The 23,449-nt window shown below is 38.0% G+C and overlaps 3 protein-coding genes and 1 long non-coding RNA gene across 6 annotated transcripts in view; 1 reads left to right on the forward strand and 3 right to left on the reverse strand.

Annotated features, from left to right (window-relative positions):
• The window catches only part of LOC122062955 (SART-1 family protein DOT2), a 50,613-nt gene extending 50,270 nt beyond the window's left edge, over window positions 1-343 (reverse strand). The window contains exon 1 of the mRNA XM_042626622.1: window positions 159-343. The gene's annotated coding sequence lies outside the window, so the exon portion shown is untranslated. The remainder of the gene's footprint in view (window positions 1-158) is intronic.
• A 5,357-nt stretch (window positions 344-5,700) lies between these two features.
• LOC122065539 (protein FAR1-RELATED SEQUENCE 5-like) lies at window positions 5,701-9,356 on the reverse strand. The gene is made up of 2 exons (XM_042629353.1): window positions 8,326-9,356; window positions 5,701-6,037 (listed from the first exon to the last, which is right to left on the reverse strand). Exons 1-2 carry the CDS (start codon window positions 9,354-9,356, stop codon window positions 5,701-5,703), a joined length of 1,368 nt encoding a protein of 455 aa, XP_042485287.1.
• Window positions 9,357-11,481: 2,125 nt separating this feature from the next.
• On the forward strand, window positions 11,482-13,778 carry LOC122059647. 2 transcript variants are annotated; one of them, XM_042622582.1, is made up of 2 exons: window positions 11,728-11,910; window positions 11,981-13,778. In XM_042622582.1, exons 1-2 carry the CDS (start codon window positions 11,879-11,881, stop codon window positions 13,521-13,523), a joined length of 1,575 nt encoding a protein of 524 aa, XP_042478516.1. In that variant the 5' UTR covers window positions 11,728-11,878; the 3' UTR covers window positions 13,524-13,778. The 2 variants fall into 2 exon arrangements, with proteins under 2 accessions (XP_042478506.1, XP_042478516.1); XM_042622572.1 differs by having other exon boundaries at window positions 11,482-13,778.
• Window positions 13,779-15,253: 1,475 nt separating this feature from the next.
• On the reverse strand, window positions 15,254-23,192 carry LOC122087741. 2 transcript variants are annotated; one of them, XR_006142822.1, is made up of 3 exons: window positions 22,285-23,192; window positions 20,843-20,909; window positions 15,254-20,749 (listed from the first exon to the last, which is right to left on the reverse strand). It is a non-coding gene; the product is annotated as an uncharacterized LOC122087741 (long non-coding RNA). The 2 variants fall into 2 exon arrangements; XR_006142821.1 differs by having other exon boundaries at window positions 20,843-23,192.
• Window positions 23,193-23,449: the final 257 nt, after the last annotated feature.

Genomic DNA, 23,449 nt, shown 5'->3' on the forward strand with positions numbered 1-23,449 from the left:
AACAAACAGCAAAACCCACATTACAGGAAATGTATATATTCCTTAAGAAAAAACGGAAAAAATTACACCCGTACCAAAACGATTGCTAAAAATAATTTGGAACAAAAATTGATTAACAATAACAAAACAAGAGAAGAGGGAAGAGATTCAAGAGTCACCTCGACGAACTGTTTCTCCTCTACTAGCTACTTCTCGTTGCTCTTCGCCCTAATCTGAAGCGACACAAGAGAACCCAAATGGAAGCCCGATGAAAATTATTGATGGGATTTGGAACTGGGAACGTGTCGGGTGACTCGGGTCTGGGGTCTGGGCGTCTGAGACTTAGAAAACCTTCGTTTTCTCTATTTTTTTCTCTGTCCTTCTTTTTCTTAATTCGGATTGGGTTTCTTTACACTTCCACGTGTCACTTACTTAGAGGTCTGGAGCAGGGTAATCATAGAATGGGCCCCACTTAAAACTAGACTGTCTTAATATCGCTTGGTATCACACCCTTTTACTATAAATTATAAATTTCACTACCTATTTAAGAGAGAGAGGGAAGGAAGATGAGGGAGAACCGGAGAAGAGAGGAAGGATTCGCACCAGCTGAAGGGAGACGAAGAGGGGAGGCAAGAGTTAAAATTACATTGTCTACATTAGCAGAAGAGTGGCTGGGTATCCTAGGAGTTCTAGTATTAGCCACCCCCATACATTTTCCATTGCAAAGTTACTAAGTCCTTTGTACACAAAAGTAACAAACCGAGAGAGTTCATATATTTTACAAAAAGTATCATAGTGAATGAGTGGCCATGCTCCCTTGGCTGGGTATGAAAGAAGGTTTTGGAGGTGTTTGTTTGAAAATCACACTTCTTTGATCTCCCACTGTTTCGCCTTTGCCATCAGCAGCCCGTGGAGAATTCCTTATGCTTCCACTACTTCTTGGTTATCAGTCTTGGTAACACCTGGCTCCATGAACATAAACTCTCCTTGTGAAAGGATTCCACATGCCCATCCTAGATCTGACTGCAAAAGATTAGATGTATCAACACAAACTAAAATTGTACATGTCAAAAAAGGAAGAGTAGAGGTTTGATTCAGGCTTGCTGGACCATCTGTATGCATAAGAATAGAAAATTTTAGTACCTCATTATTTAAATGAAGATCAATAACCCACCATTGAACATTTGTTAAAATACTGTTTGGGTTAGGTGGCACATGAGAGAGCAAAGTATCATTCCGATGCTTCTAGATGAAATATATGTGATTGCAAAAATTGAGAACACCCATGAACGATTGGAATTTGATATATTTTTCTGGAAGAAGAAATATTGTATCATCTGTTTAAATGATAAATTTTCCAGATTTTGTAAGCGGAGCCCAAATGGGCTAGCCATCCAAATGTGTGAAGTGAAATCACAATATAGAAAGAGGTGTTATAGAGATTCAGGGTGATGGTTGCAAAATGGACACTCAGCAGTGATATCAAGTCATTTCCCTAACGGATCTTTGGTTGGAAGTCCTTTATGTAGGGTACACCAAAAAAACATAGTGAATTTGGGGTGGATCTTTAGTTTCCATAGAAATTTCCACCATCTTCTAGGGATAGGTCGCAAAGATCGAGTGCTCGGTTGGTCAGAACTTGTTTGGAGAAAGCAGGGCCCATAATGAGTTGAGAAGCAACCACTGATTGTTAGAGACCATTTCCATTTATCATCTCGGTCTGAAGGGGAAATTCTGCCAATGTTCTAGAAGAAAATATAATGTAGGGAATGGTTGAGTGGAGCTATGTTCCAAGATATACCCTGTATTAACAAGTTTACTTTATCTAATGGGTTGATCTCGATAAGGGTTTTCGTTTGACCTGACTCTTGACCTGTTGAGAGCTCTTTTCCGTCTTTCATCCTCAGTCATTGGATCGTTTTCTGCCACATATCAACAAATAAAGTTGTTTCCACCATTCTCTGCCAGATCAAGTCTCCATAGACGATTTTTATCTACATAGAAGAAGAGCTAATTTTCCTAGACGATATTGTGCTTGTGGAACTCAAGGCAATTGCTCTCCCTTTCTAATGAATGGAAAGTTTTGATAAATCATAGGAGATTAGTCTCATTAAATTTAATTTTTTGGGTTTTTTGCTCCTACTCTTACATCTCTTTCAGGCCATAGAGCCTTATCGACCCTCATAAAGATACCACGTTGTTGCCCTCTCTTCCTCTTTCTTTTAATTAAGGTCTCAAGTAGACTGAACTTACCATCATAGTGTAACAGTCCATCGACCCTCTCCTTCTCTTTTTTTTTTTTTTTTTTTTTTTGGTGGAACCTTCTTCTCATGTCTTTTTTTTGTTTTGGTAAATATCTTCTTCTCATGTCTATGATGACTAGAGAGGAGAGGTAGAGGCACTAAAGGGTAAAAATGCCAAAAAGTGTTGAAAGGTGTGGGAAGGGATCTTTTTTTTTTTGTTGGATAAAACGAGAAGGGATCATTTTGGATAGTTGTAACTTGCAATTTGATCTTTACCCAAAAAAAAAAAAAATTTGTAACAGTACTACAATATTTATTTCAGGTAAAAATGAAGCGAAATGAACACTCCCTTGTTATGCGACCTAATGCCTAGACATAGGCTGCATTTGGTAACCTTTTTGTTCTAGAAATGACGTTTCGTGTCAAAAACAAGAATTTCAATTTTTGTGTCAAAATACCCTTTTTTAATTTTTTATTTTATTTTTTGGAACGAAACTGGAATGAGTGAATGACAGAACTACCTTTTGTCGTTCTGTCAATTCTCATTTCCACCCTTTTTTTTGTTTTTAACTTTTTGTTCAAAAAATAAATAAACACACCATAAATGCACCAAACGCTTTATTCCGTTTTTTCATTCCAGTAGAACGAAAAAAAAAAAAACTCCAAAAATGTTTTTTTGGAACGATACCAAACACAGCCATATAGTGTGGTGAAATAATTTCCCTCTCCTTTTAAAACCCAAGAAAACCCACCCATATTAATGGCCATGTCCGCCTCAATGTTGGTGTAGGGACCACGTGAACAAGGACATTTTTTCCCTTTAGATAATTTGATAAAGGGAGAGGGTTCCCTAAAGGCAATGTGACCCCTAAACTAGAACTTGGGGGGAAAGAAATCGTCTGAAATTCGGATCTCGTACAATTCTGTACAATGCCACCCTAGGCGGCCGACACGTGTAATATTCCATATTCACGGCTCAGATTAATCTACCATTACACAATCTTAAACCAGTGAAAAAACCATCTTGAATCAAACCATTGGAGAACAAATCGGAACAAACCGGGTGGTTCATCTTTTTTAAATAAAAGCTGAAATATTTTCCGTCTATCCTCTTTCAACTCTCTCTCTCTCTCGATCTCTACTCTCCCTCTTAGTTCTCTGTAAGCCCTAACCTTGAAATCTCGACACTCCCTCTGTTCGTCGCTCCCTGCTAGTTGCTCTCTCGATCTATTCCACACTCTTGACTCTCTCTCTCTGTTCGTCGCTCGACTCCGGTAGCTCTCCCTCTTGGTTACTAGAAGCCCTAACCCTCTCTGTAACAAAAAACTTGGACTTGCTCTCTCAACTCTCCCTCTATTTGTCGCTCCCTGCTCTCTCGATCTATTCCACACTCTCGACTCTCTCTATGTTCGTCGCTCGACTCCGGTAGCTCTCCCTCTCTGCCCTAACTCTCCCTCTCGGTTACTAGAAGCCCTAACCATCTCTGTGACCAAAAACTCAGACCTGCTCTCTCGACTCTCCCTCTGTTCATCGCTCCCTGCTCTCTCGATCTGTTCTATGCTCTTGACTCTCTCTCTGTTCGTTGCTCCCTACTACACCAACATTTCTTCTTCATTGCAAAGGTATGAAGAACAGTTCCTTCATTTTTATGCAATCTTGTGGATGCATTTGTTATGTCAATCTTTTTTTTTTTTTTTAATTAAGTGTACGATTAAATCCCCACCAAAACCATACCAAGTATTGCTTTACCTGGATCACCAATTTTTAATAGAATTTTTTGATTGCATCCTTTGCTCTGTGGTTTTGACTGCTAAAATATTAGGGGAAAAGGGTTGTTCTTCCCCATTGATTTGTCACATGTCCAAAGTTGTGTCAGACATTCCTGAGGAGAGTTAGGGACCAATGTGGACATGGCTAAGCATCTCTTACATTGAAGTGAAAGAGAGTTTATTTTTATTTTTAATGAAAGACTCAACATATGCCTTTCACTTGATACCATACCTTGATGTTTGCTTTCTGCCTTTAATTTTTTTTTTTTTAATAGTTTCCTTTTGGCATCTTCTCTTATATCATACTAATTTAAGCATTACATACTTTGTAACTGTAAGTTGTCCATCAAATATCCATGTCAGTTAGATTTTTTTTTGTCACTATTAGAGCCTTTTTTTTACGTAAGCTTCTCTTAGGGGTATTGCATTTTACACAGAAATGGATGCACAACAGCGGATGTGTAGCTGTGGTGAAGGGGTGATGGTTATCCGGACTTCTCGAACATTGAAGAATCCTGGATGACAATTTTACAGATGTCTGTTAGGTGAAAAACATCCGGACTCTTTCATTTGGTTGGACCCAGCGTTGAGGAACTACATAGACACTATAGACATAGGAGCATGTAATTCAAATGAAAGTATTAATAGGAACACACGGGTCATCTCGACTATTCATCAACCACCCTATAGTTCAAAAGTGCGGAACCAAGTAGTAGTGGATCAGTCATTACTCAACCATTATTATGGTTTAACAATCTTCCTCTATATTTAGGTGTTAATTCTTTCATGCTATGTCTTCTATATAATGTCCTTGTAAATAGAACTACAGTTTCGTTAATGAAGTTGGTTCTGTCATGTAACAATCAGATATCGGGTTATTATTATGATTATTTCCTTGTTACTATAATGTACTAACAATCTTTTTTGTAGGTAAAACGTCTTTAGCTCAAAATGGTAGAGCACCTGGGCTAATGCCCAAGTTATGGTGGTTCAAATCCACCAAGACTTTGAAAGTGAACGAATGTGTTCTACCTTACTGCCATCATATGCTTCTGCTGGTTTACCAAGAGTTGAGATTTTTTTTAATAGTTTATATTGATGAAATTGCATTTTTAAGGTCCAGTTCTGGATTTGAGAATGTTTGGATGGAATCCTTTTTGGTGAGACTGGTTCTGGCACTTTACTCTCCCTAGGCAACTGGCGGTGTACAATGTTGTCAATGGGTTTTTTTTTGTCATTTTTATGTTCATCAAGTTTCACTAGTAAGCTTATGGAAGCATGTTTTTGTATATTTCATTATGTTTCATTGGTCTATGCCATCTGATGGATTACAACTTATACAAATCCTTTCAGGGAGCTTGCCACATATGTACTATTGTTACCAAGATCTTTTTTCACTCTAATTTCTTGAGTTTGGACTTGAGGGTGACATGAAACTCCAACTCTTTGGGAAAAGTCCACTTTGTCCAAGTTGTACACTTCTTTTTTGGAAACTGAAGCTACCTAATTCTGAATATCATGTTATTAGCATGTCTTCTTTATTTAATCCATCCCAAATAGGAAACAATGTCAGATTGTGGGAAATTGGGGAAATTGGTGGTAATGTAAATTATGAATCTTTCGATTAATTTTATGGCAGATTTGGTGATTCCCCTTGTGAATTATTTTGAAATGAAAGATCTGCAGCTTCAACGTTTGTTGAGTGAGTTTTAAAATGGATTAATCTTAGGACATTCTGAATTAAGAAGCAGAAGAGCCTTAGCATTTACCATCGATTTCAGGGGTTTACCATCTTCTATATAGGCTAAAAACTCCCAAGAAGTGAGATAAGAAAGATGGATGCTGAGGATTGGCGAAATTTCAAAACCAGCATGATTTGCTCCATCTGACTTTTCTCTAACTGAACTTGAAGCAGCAGTACAAACCTCAAGAGATGTCTCGTCCATTTCATGGTCACTATTCAAACTGGACAGAGATTTTTTAGCCGAAGATTCCAAATACAAGTCATTTGCATAATTATCCATTGCTCCACTTCCATCCTCAAAACTGGATTCATAAATAGAATACAAGCTGGATGACTCACATTCCTTACTTTGAACCATAACTGAAATTGAGTCATTAGAATAAGGCAAGTCAAGGAAGTTCTGTTGTTTTCACTTTTTCAGTTTTGTTTGGCTTTTGTGCAAAGTTCAGACCCAACAATATTGGCAGCAATGGTCTAGAGCCACAGCTGAAAAAATCTTCTAAACGGCTTCTCAAGCACAGACATGCTCTGCTAGATGAGCTTCTTAAGTAAATACACTGTGGCCTGTAGGTATTGATTCTTGATGGAGCTCAAATGGTTTGCCATGCTGGTTAGCAGATTTGAAAATGAAAAATAAAGGATGAGGTAAGGGCCATTATGCAACCATGTGGTCACACTGGGCATTGGTGGGTTAGTCTCTGTATGGGCTGGTTGGTATAGAAACTAGCCTTCATGAAGTAACCCACTAGTCTTGACATGATGAAGTGAGGGCCTGAGGCTAAAGGAGAGAAATCTGAAGCATCTACCAAAGCAATTGTTCCATAAGGAAACAAATTACACTGAATATTATTTCGAAATCAACATTCTTAGGGTTGAACTTCAGCATCTGTTAAGTTACTTTATATTATTAAGAAGGAAAATTTTTTAATCTATAGCTTCAAGCAAAGCTTGCATTTACTTCAATATTGAAATACATTACCAATGAAGCCAATCTCTTCAGCTCTTCTATCTGCCTTACAAGTCCTACCTCAATATTGAGATACATTACCAATGAGATACATATTGTATTCCTTTAGAACTACCCTGTATTACTTAAATTTATTTTTGAACTTGATTCCGCTCCATTTCTAAAAATTGGCTCAATGACCCAACTCAACGAAGCCTTGTCCCAACTATTTCAGAGCATTTTGCAGGAATTTTCTCTACAAAGATTTATGTTGAATTTGGATGAAACATACTCATTGAGTAATGGACAATTTAATCAAGGTAAAGTGCCATAACCAATTTCTATCATAATTATATAGATTGGAACTTGGCTGAACAGGTCGGACATTCTTTACAAGAAAGTACAGAGTCTATCCTACAAATGGACACCAAACCTTTACCAGAAACTCAACTGGCCTTTATAAGGTTTGGACCTCATTAAGACTAGTTGTATCCTAGTATCTGTCCATAAACTCTATATCAAAACAAATCACACTTTATCACTATTGTTGATTAAACTAACTGAGAGCAAAACTAACTTGCTATAACTGTTGAAACAGCTATGAATATAGCTAATTAAACTATGATTGTACATGGCTAATCCAAACAATGTGTCATTCTAGAGAGAATTCCCGATATTATTCGGCTAAAGAACCTAACCAGTCGGCTTCCAGAGAGAATATACCTAATCCAATCTGCAAAGAGAATATGCCTAATCATTGTTAACTCCATAATGTTGTTAAGATTGTACATGGCTAACTCCATATGTTGCTGTATGATGTATCTCTTACGAACATGTCAATCTTATGAGTGGAGTTTCCAATACAAACATGCAAGCACATGACATCAAAGTATGATGTTGTTGTATGGAGTTTTATACACAGCAATTATATAGTACTCATGATATAAAGTATGATGCAAGCACATGACATCATGGTTAGTGAGAACTAAAACACATGAGGCCAAATCTCAGATAATGATAAACTAGCAGAAGCACATGACAACAATAAGGTAAAACACATTCGTTCACTTTCGAAGTCTTGGTGGATTCAAACCACCATAACCTGGGCATTAACCCAGGTGCTCTACCATTTTGAGCTAAAGACTCCTTACCTATAAAAAAAGATTGTTAGTACAGTAGAGACTAAAAATCAATAGAAATAATTAGAATCCTGAATGTATTGGCAAGCACAAAAATAAAGATCCAATAAAACTTTGTGTTTTAATATCACAAAAATAAGCCATGACATTAACTGGATGTGTTTAATAGCAAAAAAACAATAGTCCTCATTAGTTGAATCTAAATATAATCTTCATCCAGTGATTGATGAGCTACAGATGCTTGAGATGATATGTGGGAATAGAATCCTGCAAGTGACATTGAATATTAGACAATCTAGATTGACTAAGAAAATAAAAAAATACAACAAACAACATAACAAACCAAATCTACTCACCATAAGTGACATATAACTGGAATATGTATTATCCATCAGTTTTGTAGGAGTTGGTGCATGTGTTGGTTATTGTTCTTGTAATCATTGACTGTTACTTGGCCCTCCACTTTTTTTTTTTTTTTCCTTGTTTTTCAACCCAACTCTTTAACCGTCTACCACCTCTTGTACTTTTCTCTTTATGCTTCAAATGTAATCCATTGTATACATCATCGGAGAAATCAGGCAATATTGGCATATTAGGGCAATCAATTGTGTTGATTCTAATATTACCAAGCTTCAACCTTAATTCATTCGCAACATGTTTCACCAAATTGTATCCCTCAATTGTATTTGAAGCTTCTGATGCTATTTGAATAAGTTCAGGACAAATACGCTTATACCGTTGCGTACAATCCAAGTTGACATCTTGTTCAACTTCTTTCCCTCTACTGTCATTGACCACCATAGTTCTTGCTCCCCGTGTCCATCTCTTCAAAATATAGTGTTCAGGAATACGCTTTATATCTAACACATCAAAAACTTTCAAACAATGGCAACACAGAATACCATTTGCCTCAAATTTCATGCAACTACATGCTACAATTCCTTGAAGTGGGTTACAACATACTTTATACTCATAGTTTGCTTCAAAAATCCCAAGCCGAAAATTTAAGAAGGGCATTCCATCAGTTTGGCCTATGATGGTGCAAACATTTATCCAATTATATTCCTCTTGAAATAATTGAAAAATTACAGGAGTGTAGAGTTCCCCAACTTGTTTCTGTACAATTGACATTGAATTTGCAAGTCGTGGCATCTTGTTTCGTGCATTAAATTCAGCTTTTAATTCATTACCACGCTTCTGGTTAAGAACTCTCTCAAAATGTTTAAAAAATTGCACAACATCCAAAGTTGACTTCAAATAGTCCTTTAAGTCACTGTTCAGACTCTCACTGAGCTGTGTACTTTGAATGCCTATTGTGAATGAGTTTTTCATATAGCACTTCGCCCATTGACTTTTAAGACCATAAATGCGCTGCAACCATGCATTATCCTTGATATCATACTCATTCAACAAATTATACCACGTTGTCTCGAATTCATCTTCCACATCGTATTGGTATATGCATTTCTTTAAAGCTATATGAAACTTGGAGCCATCTTTCATCATAAGACCCAAATGTGTAATGCTATTCTGCATTGAGTACCAAGTACACAATCCATGCCATGTCTGAGCCACATTTCTTTTAATACTCTAGCTACAGCTTTGTCTTGGTCCATAAATATAGTTATAGGTTTCTTTCCACCATGTGTTTCAGTGAATACCTCAAACAGCCATTCGAAAGATTCCACTGTCTCATCATATAAAAGTGAGTGCACATTCTATGATGATTGAATCCAGCAAACAACCCAAACGACCTACACTCTTTGTTGGTGCGAAATGTAGTGTCAAAGCTGACTACATCTCTAAATTGTGCATAGTCAATGATCATCTTTGGATCAGTCCAAAATATGTTAGTTATTTATTCTTCACTGTCCAGTTGAAACGAGTATGTGAAAGATGGGTTGTTCATAGTTTGGTTAACAAATTACTTCATCAGACTACCTGCTTCACCATATGTCAAGGCACACTGTCTTTTAGTGCGGAGATAGTTCCTAACATCTTGGGTCAAACAACTCAGGTTTTCGATCCGACCAGCCTGCCTATCCATCAACTCAACTGTGGATCTAGGCCTGATCCCTGAGTCATCTGCCAAATCAATTTCCTGCCTATGTATGTCTAACATATTCCTCTGTGAACGCATCATATGAACTGTTGATGTAACATGAAGCTTATGATTATGTTCCCTCACAAAGTCAGAGCATTTGTATTTTCCATCATCAACCAAACATATGTTCATTCGTTCCTGACAATTTGTTCTTATCTCAGCTCGAGGGTTAACAGTATTGATGTCTCGCTTGTCACTCAACCGATAACCAGCTTTTGAATAGACAAATCCCCTAGATGTTATGGTCATCTTGTCTTTCTTGCTCTTACTCCGAAAGTGCTTCCTAACTCTAAACCCCATTGCCCATCCATAACTGTTGTAATAATCATATGCATCATGTTCTGAATTGAATAACATCCTAAAAGTCGGTTCACTCACATCATTCATGCTAACATTCTTCATACTAGACAAAACAAACAAAAAACATTAAAGTAACAGTACTTCAACAGAATTTAACAAAGCAAGAGCAAGAGTGGAATTAAAAAAAATTTTAAATACTCTAACTCGAATACAAGGATAGTGACAACAAATCTCTTAGGTTTTGACAGAGTCAGCAAGCAAATAAAAAATAATGGAATTGAATATTTTTTGAAAAGAAACTCAAATCAACCAAGGAAAATAACCCCAAATCTCTTAGGTTTTGAGAGAGACAACAAGCAAACACAAATATGAATTTGGAATTTTAAAGATAAGTAAGCTCAAATCAGCCAATGAAAATAACCCTAAATCAGCATTCCTGTTCTCAAAACCCTAAATCACAGATCTAGACATATTGATGCCTTTTGAGAGAGAGATATATAGAATGATAGAGATTTAATCAACAATTTGTTCAACAAGGTAAGCTGTTAAGATAAAAAAGAAAACATGACATTAACAAAAGAATACGTTGGTGCAGAGAAAACGTTGGTGTAACATACCTTTGCACAGAGCTTTGTAACAAAGAGAGAGCGAGTCGATAGTGAAGTCAAGCGCCGAACCAAGAGAGAGAGGAGTCGAGCAACGAACAGAGGGAGAGTCAAGACAGCAGGGAGAGTCGAGGGAAAGAGCAGGTCCGAGCTTTTGGTTACAGAGAACCGAGAGGGAAAGTCGAGATCGAGAGAGAGTCGAAAGAGGATATAGGGAAAATATTTCAGCTTTTATTTCAAAAAGATGAACCGACCCGGTTTGTTCCAGTTTGTTCTCCAATGGTTTGATTCAAGACGGTTTTTTCACTGGTTTAAGATTGTGTAATGATAGATTAATCTGAGCCGTGAATATGGAATATTACACGTGTCGACCGCCTGGGGTGGCATCGTACAGAATTGTACGAGATTCGAATTTCAGACGGTTTCTTCCCAACTTAGGGACAATGGAAACACTAAGATGGATGGGATGGTCATTTCGTCCCTACCCACTGTGTCTAGGTGTAGGGGCCATGATGGCGTCAAGCCGCCTTTTAGGTAAAACTAAAGAGTACTTTGGTATTTTTCTTTTCAAATGGTCAAATTTTTTGTTTTTTGTTTTTTTTAAGGGGGTGCAAGTAATTTGGTAAAGTGTAATTTGGTAAACTGAGACTAGGCAATCTTGTAATTCTAACAAGAAAATATCAACAATGCCTTTTCCCGCCTTTTCTCATTTTTGATTTGTGAATTTTCTTTCCTTCTCTAGAGGCTGCGAGCTCGAAACCACAAACCTTCCCGAGGAATGTCTCCAAATCCCTACATACTTTCATCTCGTCTCCTCCAGGATCCTTCAATTCTGCTTTCTAGGGTTCCATTTCAACTTTTAACCTCGTCAACATGGAAGGACATACCTTAAAATTGATACTAGAGAAGGGTCCTCGAGAGGGGGAAACCCTAGATTGCAAAGATAGATCTGTGGTTCGAATCGGTAGAGTCGTCAAAGGCAACACCTACTGCATCAAAGACGCAGGAATTTCATCGAAGCACCTGTTGATCGAGTTCACAGAAGCAAAATGGATGGTTTCGGACCTCGAGAGCTCAAACGGTACTTTTCTGAACGAAGTTAATTTGCAAGCTTTGTTAACTTACGATCTGAGGGACGGGGACATGATCAGGATTGGGGAGTGCACATCTATTAGGGTGAAGATTGGAGAGGAAGTCAAGGTTGACAATGGTTCCAAAAGGGGTCGAAGAGGAGCTTCTGTGGAAGATGTAAATGGGGTAGGTGCAGAGAATGCAGAGATTCAAGTGAGGAGAAATCCCAAGCGAGGAGTGGCTTCAAAGAAGGTTCCCAAGGAGGATCCTCTAGCAAATGGCTCTGAAGTTCGAATTGCTCCTGTTAAATCGAATTTAGAAGTAGAAGATCGTGGGGTAGCAAACATCTTGCCTCCTTTACCAAAGGCGAAGGGGCGGGGTCGCGGTCGAGGTCGAGGTCGAGGAGCTGCAGGGAGGAGGATTGAGATACATGAAAATTCTAATTTAGGACCAGAAAACAATAGAGAACAGGAGAATGTAGTCACTGTTGGTGAGAATTGGACTGGACAAGGGGCTTTGGAGAATGAACCTGCTGGGTCTGTTTCTGAGGTTCATAAGATTACTGAGAGTTCCAATTTGGATCAAGAGGGCTGCAAAGAGCCAGAGGATTCAGCTCCAGTTGTTGAACAGAAACCAAGTCTGAGAGTGCTGAAAAGGACTAGATCTTCTAAGGATGTTGATGATGATGAACCTCCAGTTTCTGTTTCAGAGGTTTTAAAAATTCCTAAAATTTCAGGTTTACGCCAAGAGAGTTGTAGAGAACCAGGGAACGAGGCTCATGTAGGAAGGAAGCAGGGGGGAAGAATGGCACTTAAAAGGACCAAGGCCTCAGAGAATGAAACTTCAGCCCCTGTATCAATTCATGTTGCTGATGCTACGCTGGGTGGATCAAATTTAGAGGATACTTGTAAGGAAAGCAGCAGAGAATCAGAGAATGTGATCGATGTTGAAGAGAATTTGACTTGGCGAGGGGCTTCAAAGAGGACGAGGGCATCAAAGATTAAACCTGGAGAATCTATTTCTGAGGTTCATGACATTACTAAAAGCCCCAACACAATTCAAGATAGCTTCAGAGAACAAGAAAACGCAGCTCCTGTTGAACAGAAGTCAAGACGGGGAGCGACTCTAAGAAGGACTAGATCTTCACAGCATGACGAAGCTTCAGTTTCTGTTTCTGTTTCTGTTTCAGGGCTTCCAAAGATTTCTGCAAGTAAAAATTTAGGTCGAGAGAGTTGTGGAGAACTAGAGACTGTGGTTCATGTAGAAGAGAAGCATGCAGGAGTGGTGCCTGAAAGGACCAAGGCTTCTGAAGAAGAGACTTCAGCCCATGTGTCGATACCTGTTGATGGGGCTCAGCTGGATGGATCAAATTCACAGAAGAATACTGGTACGGATCCGGTGAGTACAGCTGTAGTTAAAGAGAATTCTGTAAAGGTTGATGATGGAAAGGGGTTGGAGAAGATGACACTAGGAGAGTGGTTTGACAATTTGGAGGTTAACTTACCAAAGCAGATATATGACATTACTGAGGAGATGATTTTGAGTATGAGGCAGAAAGCTAAGCAGTTCAATGAGTTTATTTCACAGCAGCAAAATGTGAAGGCTAAGCATCCTGCAGTTTGATTTGTTAGACAACCTAAGCCTATAAAGTTCTTTGTTGAAGGGTCAGGCTAATCAACACATCTGTTAGTGTCAAAGTTGTAACCCACTTTTTTTTTTTTTTTTTTTTCGGGGGCTCTGTACTGTAACGTTCTAAAAAATGGATTCTGTTGTTTTTTCATTTTTTTGGAACAGAAATGGGGTAAAAACTGTATGGTAAACCGGTTCAGTTTCTTAATTTTTTGAAATGAACCAAGCACTTTTAAGGCTTTGGAGTCATTTTTCTGGAGCATGAAAAGCAAGCTTTTTATTCTCAGAATCGATTATGAGCAAAAGGAGGACAAACAATGGGTGCTTTTAAGAGACGAGGGGCATAAGTGGTATTTTCCATTTAAAACATAAACTTGCCCTACAATCGTTGAATGATCTTCATCTTCTTCAATCACACAAAACCCTAGCCTCTTGTGACATCCCATCATTTGACGTTTAGGAGAAGGAAATCTCAGGTACCTTCTTCTGCTTCTTCTTCCTCCTCTTCTTCTTATCTTCTCTCTCTCTCTCTCTCTCTCTCTCAACTGGAAGAAGAAACTTCAGGAACCAGAAAGGGGCGAAGGAAAGAATTGAAATCAAGCAAAGCCTTACTCCAAAGAATTCGAGCTCGATTTTAGGCTTTTCAGGTACGGACGTCAACGGTACCAATTATGATGGATTTATGGAGCAAGAAAGCAAGATGGATTTTTTTAAGGAGGGAAACGAGATGGGTTTTTGGTATTTCAATTGAACCGCAGAGATTTATTCAGGTTTGAAGGATAGAAAGGTGAAATATTGCAAGGCAGGGCAACCAATTTCCTTCTCTGATTTCCTTTTTCTCTATTCTTTTCTCTCAACTCTCAAGCATTTGAGAAAATGGTCATAATTAGATAGAGCAAGTTGGGTAGTTTCTAGAAAAGTGTAATTTCATCCTTCACATATAAAATTTGTGTGTTCAAAAGATGAAGCTTTGCTGCTTTGTTATCCTTTTGGAGTTAAATGATATGGGATGTTGTTGTTTCTGGAGAGGGTAATTAATTTCATCCTTCTGGTTTTGTATTTGTTCAGTGTTGGTTTTTGAAAACACTTGCAGATTGCAAATTCAGAAATCTTTCTGAATTTGAGATTAAAATATGAAATCCAACCTAAACCTGAACACCATCTTATCTAATTAGATAAGAAATTGCTGGTTACAGAAAATGGTATCCATGGTTTGGAAAACTCTTTTAGCCTTAACTATCATTTAGTCTATCATGGTTTTATCTAAGAGTTGGTGGCTTTGAGTTGACCACTATCTAAGTTGAGAAACAAGATCTTTTTGAAATCCTAGCCCCTCTCAAAACTCAAACCCATGACTTAGATTGAACATATAGTAAGTACAGAATTTGCCTTAAGAAGCCATTTATATTGAGGGGAGGAATGACTAGATAGTATTTGATGTTCCCACTTGCACCCTATTGTTGAAGGATAGTGAAGAGATAGATGGTCATTTCCTTAAGAAGATCAATAATCGTAATAAGAATGATGGAGAATGGTGTAGGTGGCATTTTATGTAATTATTGTTTTCACAACAAAAAATGTTTCTGTTAAGTACGAACCATACAAGTTCTTGTTTCTTCTTAGTTACAGAAACTTTTTTTTTTTAGCGTTACCATATAAGTTCTGGTTGTCTTGTTTGGCTAATGTAGATGATAAAATTGGAATGTGGTTTGAGTCATCAATTATGGCCTAATTTGAACTTTGATACAAATTATAAGGCATTATCATAATTTTTGAAGTAAAGCAAATGGCAAAATTGGAACATGGTTCGATGCGAGTGGGTATATATTGTGATCAATATGAGTAAAGAGAAAATAGAACAACCACCAGAACACAAATTCTCCCACCATCACTTCTCCACTCCCGTCCGTAACCTCCATCACTTTCCCATTGTGACTGGTAGCTACGTGATCACACTGGCATCTCCAATTGTCTTCTTGGTGGAAGGGTTCAGGTTTGGTGAACTGAATGACCAAGAGCCGCTTAAGAAAGAGGCAAAACATCACTCTCCCACCACCACTTCAGCGAATGCTTTTGAATGAAGCTGTAAAATATTGCTACCATTCTAACGATTGAACAGAGAGATAGCAGAGGAGCCAACTGTTGCAGTCACACAGGCAGAAAAGCAGCGGTGCCAATCCGTAGTGCGCGCTTGACCTTCTTAAAGCTCTCCATCACGGTGGTTGGCCTTCCGAAGTTGGGTTCCAGATAGAGATGCAGGTTCTATCTGTGTATTGTGGTGGAAGACATTTATCCTGCCATCATAACCGAGCACCGGGAAGAAGTTTGTGAATTTATCATTGACAATGATGGTCTCCTATATGGAAACAATGGCAGGAAGAAGATTGAACCATGTAGGATTTTGTCCTGTCACCATCTTAGTGCATCAAAATGACATAAACAACGAATCTCATCAACTGATTGGACAGAAAAACAATTTCTGAAACACTTCAAAAGCATATTTTTTTAACACTTTGGAAACTATAAGAAGTGGTTCTTATTGAGCATACCTTTTATTCACAAGTAAATACCATGAGCCTATGCACTGATATCTAACTTGCCAACGTCAACCAATAGAACTTCAAAACCCATAATACCTAACATGAAGAATAAGGACCTCCCAAGTCTGGGCATGAATTGCAATATTCAAAATCTTGTTCATTATACAACTGAGAACTGAATCATCAGAAAAAAAAAAAAAAGAAGTATTCTCAGATGATCCAGTTCAATAAACAAATATATGTATATCCACGCTTGAGTTTAGAATCACCATTCCTAATATTGCACGATACGACAATAATTCGGTCCTTAGTTTTGAACCATCTAAGATATAAATCATCCATCAATTTTAACAGCAATAATATCCAATCCCTTCAATTAGCAGCAATGTAATGCTGCCGAGGTTTAGAAACTCGGAATTGGGTTTAGGGTCAGTCTCAATCAATTACAATTTGAATCCCATGTCAGCAAAGATGGCCAAATGGGTGCTAAGACCTTGCAATTATGGATGAAACACTAGTAAGGATGATCACAGTTTTCTGTTAAACATACAAGTGGTTTCTGTATTATGAGCTCATCCATCGAAAATTTCTTTGTAGACACTTTTTTTAGTCGATTGTTAAACAGAAATGTTAGTGATCCAAATTAAGCCTGCTGGAAACTTGCACAAGTGGTTTCTGTATTATGAGCACATCCATTGAAACTAATTGTGGACAATCCAGTGACAAATAGATGTCACTCCACTCCAATAATGGATTTTGTTATGTGAATGAAATCCAAGTTTAGAGATACTCTACTAAAATAGGACCCTCAAATGTCTTATTTGTATATACAACACATCTGCCAAGATGGCTAGCCAAGGGGCAGACCCTAGACTAAAGAAACAAAACAAGCATTAAATAGAGATACAACAAACATGGGGAGGGGAAGTAGCAACCAACAAAGAGGAGGATACATAAAAAACCAGGGGAGAAGAAACAAAATCAAAAGGTTGATACACCCAAAAACCCTGACGGGGAAGAAACAAAATCAAAAGGATGATAAATCAAAAGCCAGGGGAAAACGAGAGGAAGATCCCAAGAATAGCCAAGATGCCTATTTCTTAAGTTTCTGAGCTCAAAAAATGATGGAAAGACCATCTTCTTTTATTCCTTTTCCACCAAACATGATAAATTGCAGCACCAAAAGCCAACTTATCAATGATGTCACAAGGAGATTTTCCATTCATTTTTTTTTTCAAGATCCACTCTATTCTATGACAAAATAATCACTCTAGGATAGGACCAACACTTTATAAGAATGTCTTTCCAAACATATTTGGAAAAATGACAGGAAAAGAAAAATGTGGTCAACACTTTCCAAGGAGTTCCAACAAAGGGAACAAATACGAATAAACAAATTTCTCTGAAGGAGAAACTCCTGAGTAGGAAGTGAATTGGTAATAGCTCTCCAAACAATAAAACAATGTCTAGGAATATTGAAGTTAAATCAAACCATCTTACACCAAGGAACTCTAGGGGTTGAATTCGTCATAGCTCTCCAAACAATAAAACAAGGGAAAATTACGCCCCTCCCTTGTATTTTCTAAGATTCTTACAATTTGGTCCAATCCATTAGTCTCCGTGAAATTGGGACTGTTAGTTGGTGACGTCACCTAATATCATACATTCTAGTACCAAAAATGCCTATATGCACATCAACTTACGTATATACCCTTCCATTCGAAAACAACTAAAAAGAGCTGAATTTCGTTCAACTTGCTTCATTCTTTTCAACCTGCTTCAGCTAACTTGGAACGATTCCAACGAAGTTGAGAAGATCAGAGAGCAACATCAAACACCACACAACAGAGAATAGTAGAGAGCACCGCAGCCTCGACGAAGCTCCACACTTTGTGAAGTCCTTGCGCCAGCAAACTTCTCCACTCTATCAAGGCACCAAAGCTTCGGTTGAAGCTACAACTGAACAACTATTGGCTTCAACGGCAAGTATCTCCTTTTTTTTTTTTGTGTTCTTTGGTATAAATCACTTTTTTATGGTTTTAAGGGACATAAATTAGGATGAACATAGCATATAAATTAGGGGATCTCCACCTCTTCTTCCTTCTTCCTATTTCCTTTGTGGGGGTGGTATGAATCACTTTTTAAGGCTTTCAAGAGATATAAATTAGGATGAACAGAGCATATAAATTAGGGGATTTCCACCTCTTCTTCCTTCAGCCTATTTCCTTTGTGGGGGTCTCCACCTCTTCTTCCTTCTTCCTATTTCCTTTGTGGGGGTGGCATGAATCACTTTTTTAGGGTTTTAAAGGATAAAAATTAGGATGAACAGAGCATATAAATTAGGGGATTTCCAACTCTTCTTCCTTCTCCCTACTTCCTTTGTGGGGTGGTGGATCTAAATTAGATTTTTAGGAATTCTTGACTATAACTGGGTTTCACATTCCAGTGAATGAACTTTGAGTACAACAGACCCAGAGTCATGTGTGACTGATACAAACTCTTCAGTGACTCCAAAAAACTTTCCTTCATTGACAAAGTGAAACACTACTAAAATCTATTATCAACTTACATTCCGAGCTGTCAAAGTACTCAAGCCATGGTAGTCAAAACTGAGCTGTTTCAAGGTAGACCTCTTACTAAATCTGCATTGCTGAGACTAGAAATCAGAATGGACCTACAAAGACAGCAACCCATTGACGGAGTGGTGTTTGTAGGGATGGAAATTTTTTATTTTTTATTTTTTTTTTCTCAGTCCCTACAAATGGTATTCTTCTATATAAAACATGGATTATTGCATCACTGCTAGTGGAATTAGATGAAATTCTTTTAATTTAGTCCCATTGAGCATCCTTTACATGCTGCATAGATTCTGGATTTCAATTGAAGCAATTCAAGCAAACAATCTTCTCTAAGCTAAAGAATCAATACATGTAGTTATTGGCTTGGGGCTTCAGTAAGTAACAAAATACACCTTGAAACAATTTGCAGAGACTCAAAAACAATAAGTAACAATCTTCTGCATGATTTCAGTATGCTAACATACAAGACATTGCGTTTAATGGCCACCAGAAAATGTATGATGTATTCTAAGTTTGATTTTGTATCATCTATATTTGTAATGCATCCAATCATTTGTTCGTTGTCACTTGTATAGCAATGGACTTGAGATGTAAAGTTGAGTTTAATTGGCGGGATAGATATGCACAGAAGATTGTAGACTTAGATAGGTACAACTATTTGGATATTATGTGAAGTCTACAACACAATAATTGATCATGTCCCAACAGGCCATTCAATTACTTTCAAACTGAAATCTACACTCCCAAACAATGAAGAGGTAGTTTTGGAAGATGATAACTCTATGTATGGATTGTTTTTTTTTCGAATTCACATATAGATTTAATAAGAGTGACTATGTCTAATCTTCAATGGACTGATGAGGAAGCTTCTAAATATACCATCAATTTACACTCCAAAGAAGTTGTTACCAGAGACAACACTGCATATGATGATTGTTCAGCAATGGATGGTGGTAATTATGGAGGCCAGTCAATGGGAACCAATATGGCAAAGCACACAGTCAGAAGAGGTGGTTTTAGTGTATGGCTCGTAGTAATGCTTTTGCTGATAGAAAGGCTAGCGGGAATACAACATCTTCAAGGGCTATCGGCAATTCAAGTGCCACTGGAAATGCAAACAATGTACCCAATGCAAGGGCTAGGACTATGTCTACTGGAAGGGCTAGTGGAGGAACTGATGGTGTAACTGCTAGGACATTCTGAGGGTAATTCACATAATGCAACTGCTAGGAGTAGGTTTCAATCAACTGCCTGTGCAAGTGACAACTCTCAGGGCAGTTCACCAACAGTGTTGAAACAAGGGAGCTAGCAAGCCTGGTAAGGGTGAAGCAAATAAGGAAGCTAGAGATACTGGTAAGGGTGCAATAAGCAAGGGAGGAAATTAAAGTGACATGTGTGACATTATATCAGTTGATGATTCAGATGCTAGTGATGAGGACGTTGTGTATCATTCTGATGACCATGGTGACTTAAATGAGAGTGAAATTGATGCTGAATTTTCTGATATTGTGACAGGGTTTAAGAGAGTGGCCATGGTAATGAAGCAGATAGTCATTATGAGCTAGATGACTATGATCCATATTGGTTTAGGATGTTTTGTTTAAGGGTAAAATGGTCTTTTACATTTCAAAACTAATACTAGACTGACACCGTCAGTCTTAGGGGAAGGGGTGTAATTTCTGAAAACACGTGTATATACGTAATAAGGCCATACATAGTATAGGGGAGGGGGCCGTAATTGCCCAAGAGAAAAATTTGTAATTAATTACAACCAACTGGTTAGATTGATCAACTGATACAACATAAATTCTTTTAACTCCATCCAAATAGAAAGTAGATAATTGTTCAAAATTTAATGTTTGTCTGATTTTAAATCCTCCATTGAGCATTTTAAGTCTTTGGATGCAGATAATTCGAGTTGAAGTAGATCAATAGGAAGTGATTCAGCACGAACAATTTTCTAAATTGTCACTCTTTAGGCAAAAGATGAACAATGATTGATTGGACTGATGCTGTATCAAGTTTGTGGTCCACGAACAGATTAACTCACCTCATTGCCAGTCTTAGCAGTGTTCTTGATCTCTATCACTAATATCTTCTCCTGTCAATTTTGTACCAAGTTGAAGTTATGAAAGCATTAAAAGAAAAAAAATGAGTTCTCATCAAATAAAAGTTATTTCTCATAGTTACATACCTCTAACTGAAGAGATGCAAATATGCAATCTCATGTTCAATAACTACAAGGGAAAGAAAAAGGACATCTGAAATGTCCTAAGTGGTCAGACAAGGATTATAACAAGATGGAAACACAAGAGGTGATAAAAATTTATATCTACAATGTCATTTTATAAACTCAAGAACTGAAAAGAAACACTTCAATATACAAAGCCTTCACTTTGCACTGATAGGGAATGATCATACGGATGCACGTCCTAATAAACCAAGATCCTACTGTTTCCCACCTCAATGACATCAGCATTCCCCAGGTGCTAGTAAGATAAAAAGATGCAATTGTGGTCTAAATTGTCCAAATTATGATCCCAACCTCAGATAACTCCAAGCTCATCATGTCCACAGTTGAAACCACCATAAGGATGGTAATAATGCTATGTGGTCTGGTTAGATAAGAAGCAAGTATAATGGTTTCTCGATAATGATTTCTGATAGAAGTAGCCATGAGAGAGTTAATAGGTGTAACTATTATGTGTCTATGTATTCCATCTATTTCAGGGACCTAAAGATCAAAATTGGACACCTTTTAGTGAAAGAAAAGACTTCTTTTGGTGGCTTCCACTAATGTGGCTTAGTTCTAGCTATCCTTCACGTACAGGGTAAAAGAGAAGTTGGGTTAAAGGACTCCAATTTCACAAAAAAGTATGATTAGTAAGAATCCTTTGACCAAATCCCTAGTTGAAAGCAGAAAAACACAAGAGAAAGATCAACCACGGCACAAAGACACCCAAAAAAAAAAAAAAAAAGAAACGAAATTGAAAATGAAAGCCACAAGAAACCAATTTAGGATTCAAACTCAATGTCAACTTAAAACCTAAAATATGTGTTAGTTATGTGATTAGTTAGGTGGTTAACAGTTAGAGGTCAACATCTTGAAACATAGGAGAGTGTCGATCCCTCTCTCTTCTTGTATATAATTCATCTCAACTAATGAAATCGGACTGGAGTTTTAAACTTAGAATTACAGTCTTCAACATGGTATCAGACGCCATGTCTGGGCAACCATCTTCACCTTCAACACCTTTTTCTTTCACCCCTTCTCCATCAAATTTTCAGCATTTCCTGTCAGTTAAACTTGATTGGCACAATTATCTACTATGGAAGTCACAATTTCTGCCATTATTGTGAGGTCACGATCATCTTGGCTATGTAGATGGCTCTTTTCCATGTCCAGAGGCGACAAACCCTTCATATGCCTCCTGGATCAAGCAAGATCACCTTATCTTAAGTTGGCTTTTGTCTTTTCTCTCTGAGGCCATTCTGGTTCATGTTGTTGGCTTATCTTCCTCAAAGGGCAAACCCTTGAGCGGCAATTTTCCTCCCAATCCAAGGCTTGTTTTATGCAACTTCATCTCCAACTTCAGACAATCAAAAAGAAAAACCTTTCTATGGAAGAGTACTTACAGAAGATTAAGACTCTTGCTGACAATCTAGCAGGTGCAGGTCAGCCAATTTCTTCCGATGATCTTGTTCTATACGTTCTTGGAGGATTGGGTCCTGATTATGAATCACTGGTTACAGCAATCTCCACTCGAGATGATCCAATTCTTCTCGATGACCTATATGGTTATCTGTACAGTATGAAATTGCGGATTACAGAAGTTAATATTCCCCAAATTGAGAGTGCACCATTGTCTGCAAATCTGTCTCACACTCGCACATCCAACAAAGATCATCCAAATTCCGATAGTTCAAATTCTTTCAATAGAGGCGTTTTCTCTCGGGGTTCTGATTATCGATCTAACCAAACTTTATCGTGGTCGAGGCCGACGTCGATCCTTCAACAAAGGTGGAACATATCAGGGTTCGGGTTGTCGCCCTCCTCATTTCAATTCAAATGCCCCAGAGCAACCTAGGATAACTTGTCAAATCTATGGGAAAGTAAATCATTCTGCCTCTAGCTGCTGGCATCACTATGAAAGCCAAGGCACTGGTTCATCCTCTTCACTGTAGGGTCTTCTTGTTCAACCTAACAATCCCTTTTATGCTGCTGATCAAGGATGGTATCCAGACTCTGCTGCAACACATCACATCACTTCTGATCTAGCAAATCTTGAGCTTCAAGTTGCTTGTCATGGTACAGCTCAGTTACATGTTGGTAATAACATGTAACTGAGTTGGTTTGTCTATTCATCACACCGGTTCTGCTCTTCTTCCTACTACTCAAACTCCTTTAGCACTCGATGATATGCTTCATGTTCCTCTTATTTCCAAAAATTTATTGCTTGTATATCAATTGACTAGAGACAATGATGTATTTTGTGAACTCCATTCCAATTATTTCTTCATCAAGGATTCCATCACAAAGAAGATCCTTCTACAAGGTCGAATGTATAATGGGCTCTATCAACTTCTACCTGCTTCCTCTTCTTCTTCATCCAAATCAGCTCACATTGGCTTAGGGGTGTCAACCGATCGGGCTGGTCCAGTCTCAATCAGGCCTAATCGCGCTTGAAGAATTTCAAGGGCTGTATCGTGTCCGCCCATTTAACTAATCAGGCTTAATTAGTGAGGGCATGGTACACTTTATATTCGGTCAGTCAGCCTAGGGTTATAATCGGGCTACTAA

Source organism: Macadamia integrifolia, chromosome 2 (assembly GCF_013358625.1).
Source record: "Macadamia integrifolia cultivar HAES 741 chromosome 2, SCU_Mint_v3, whole genome shotgun sequence".
Lineage (NCBI taxonomy): Eukaryota > Viridiplantae > Streptophyta > Magnoliopsida > Proteales > Proteaceae > Macadamia > Macadamia integrifolia.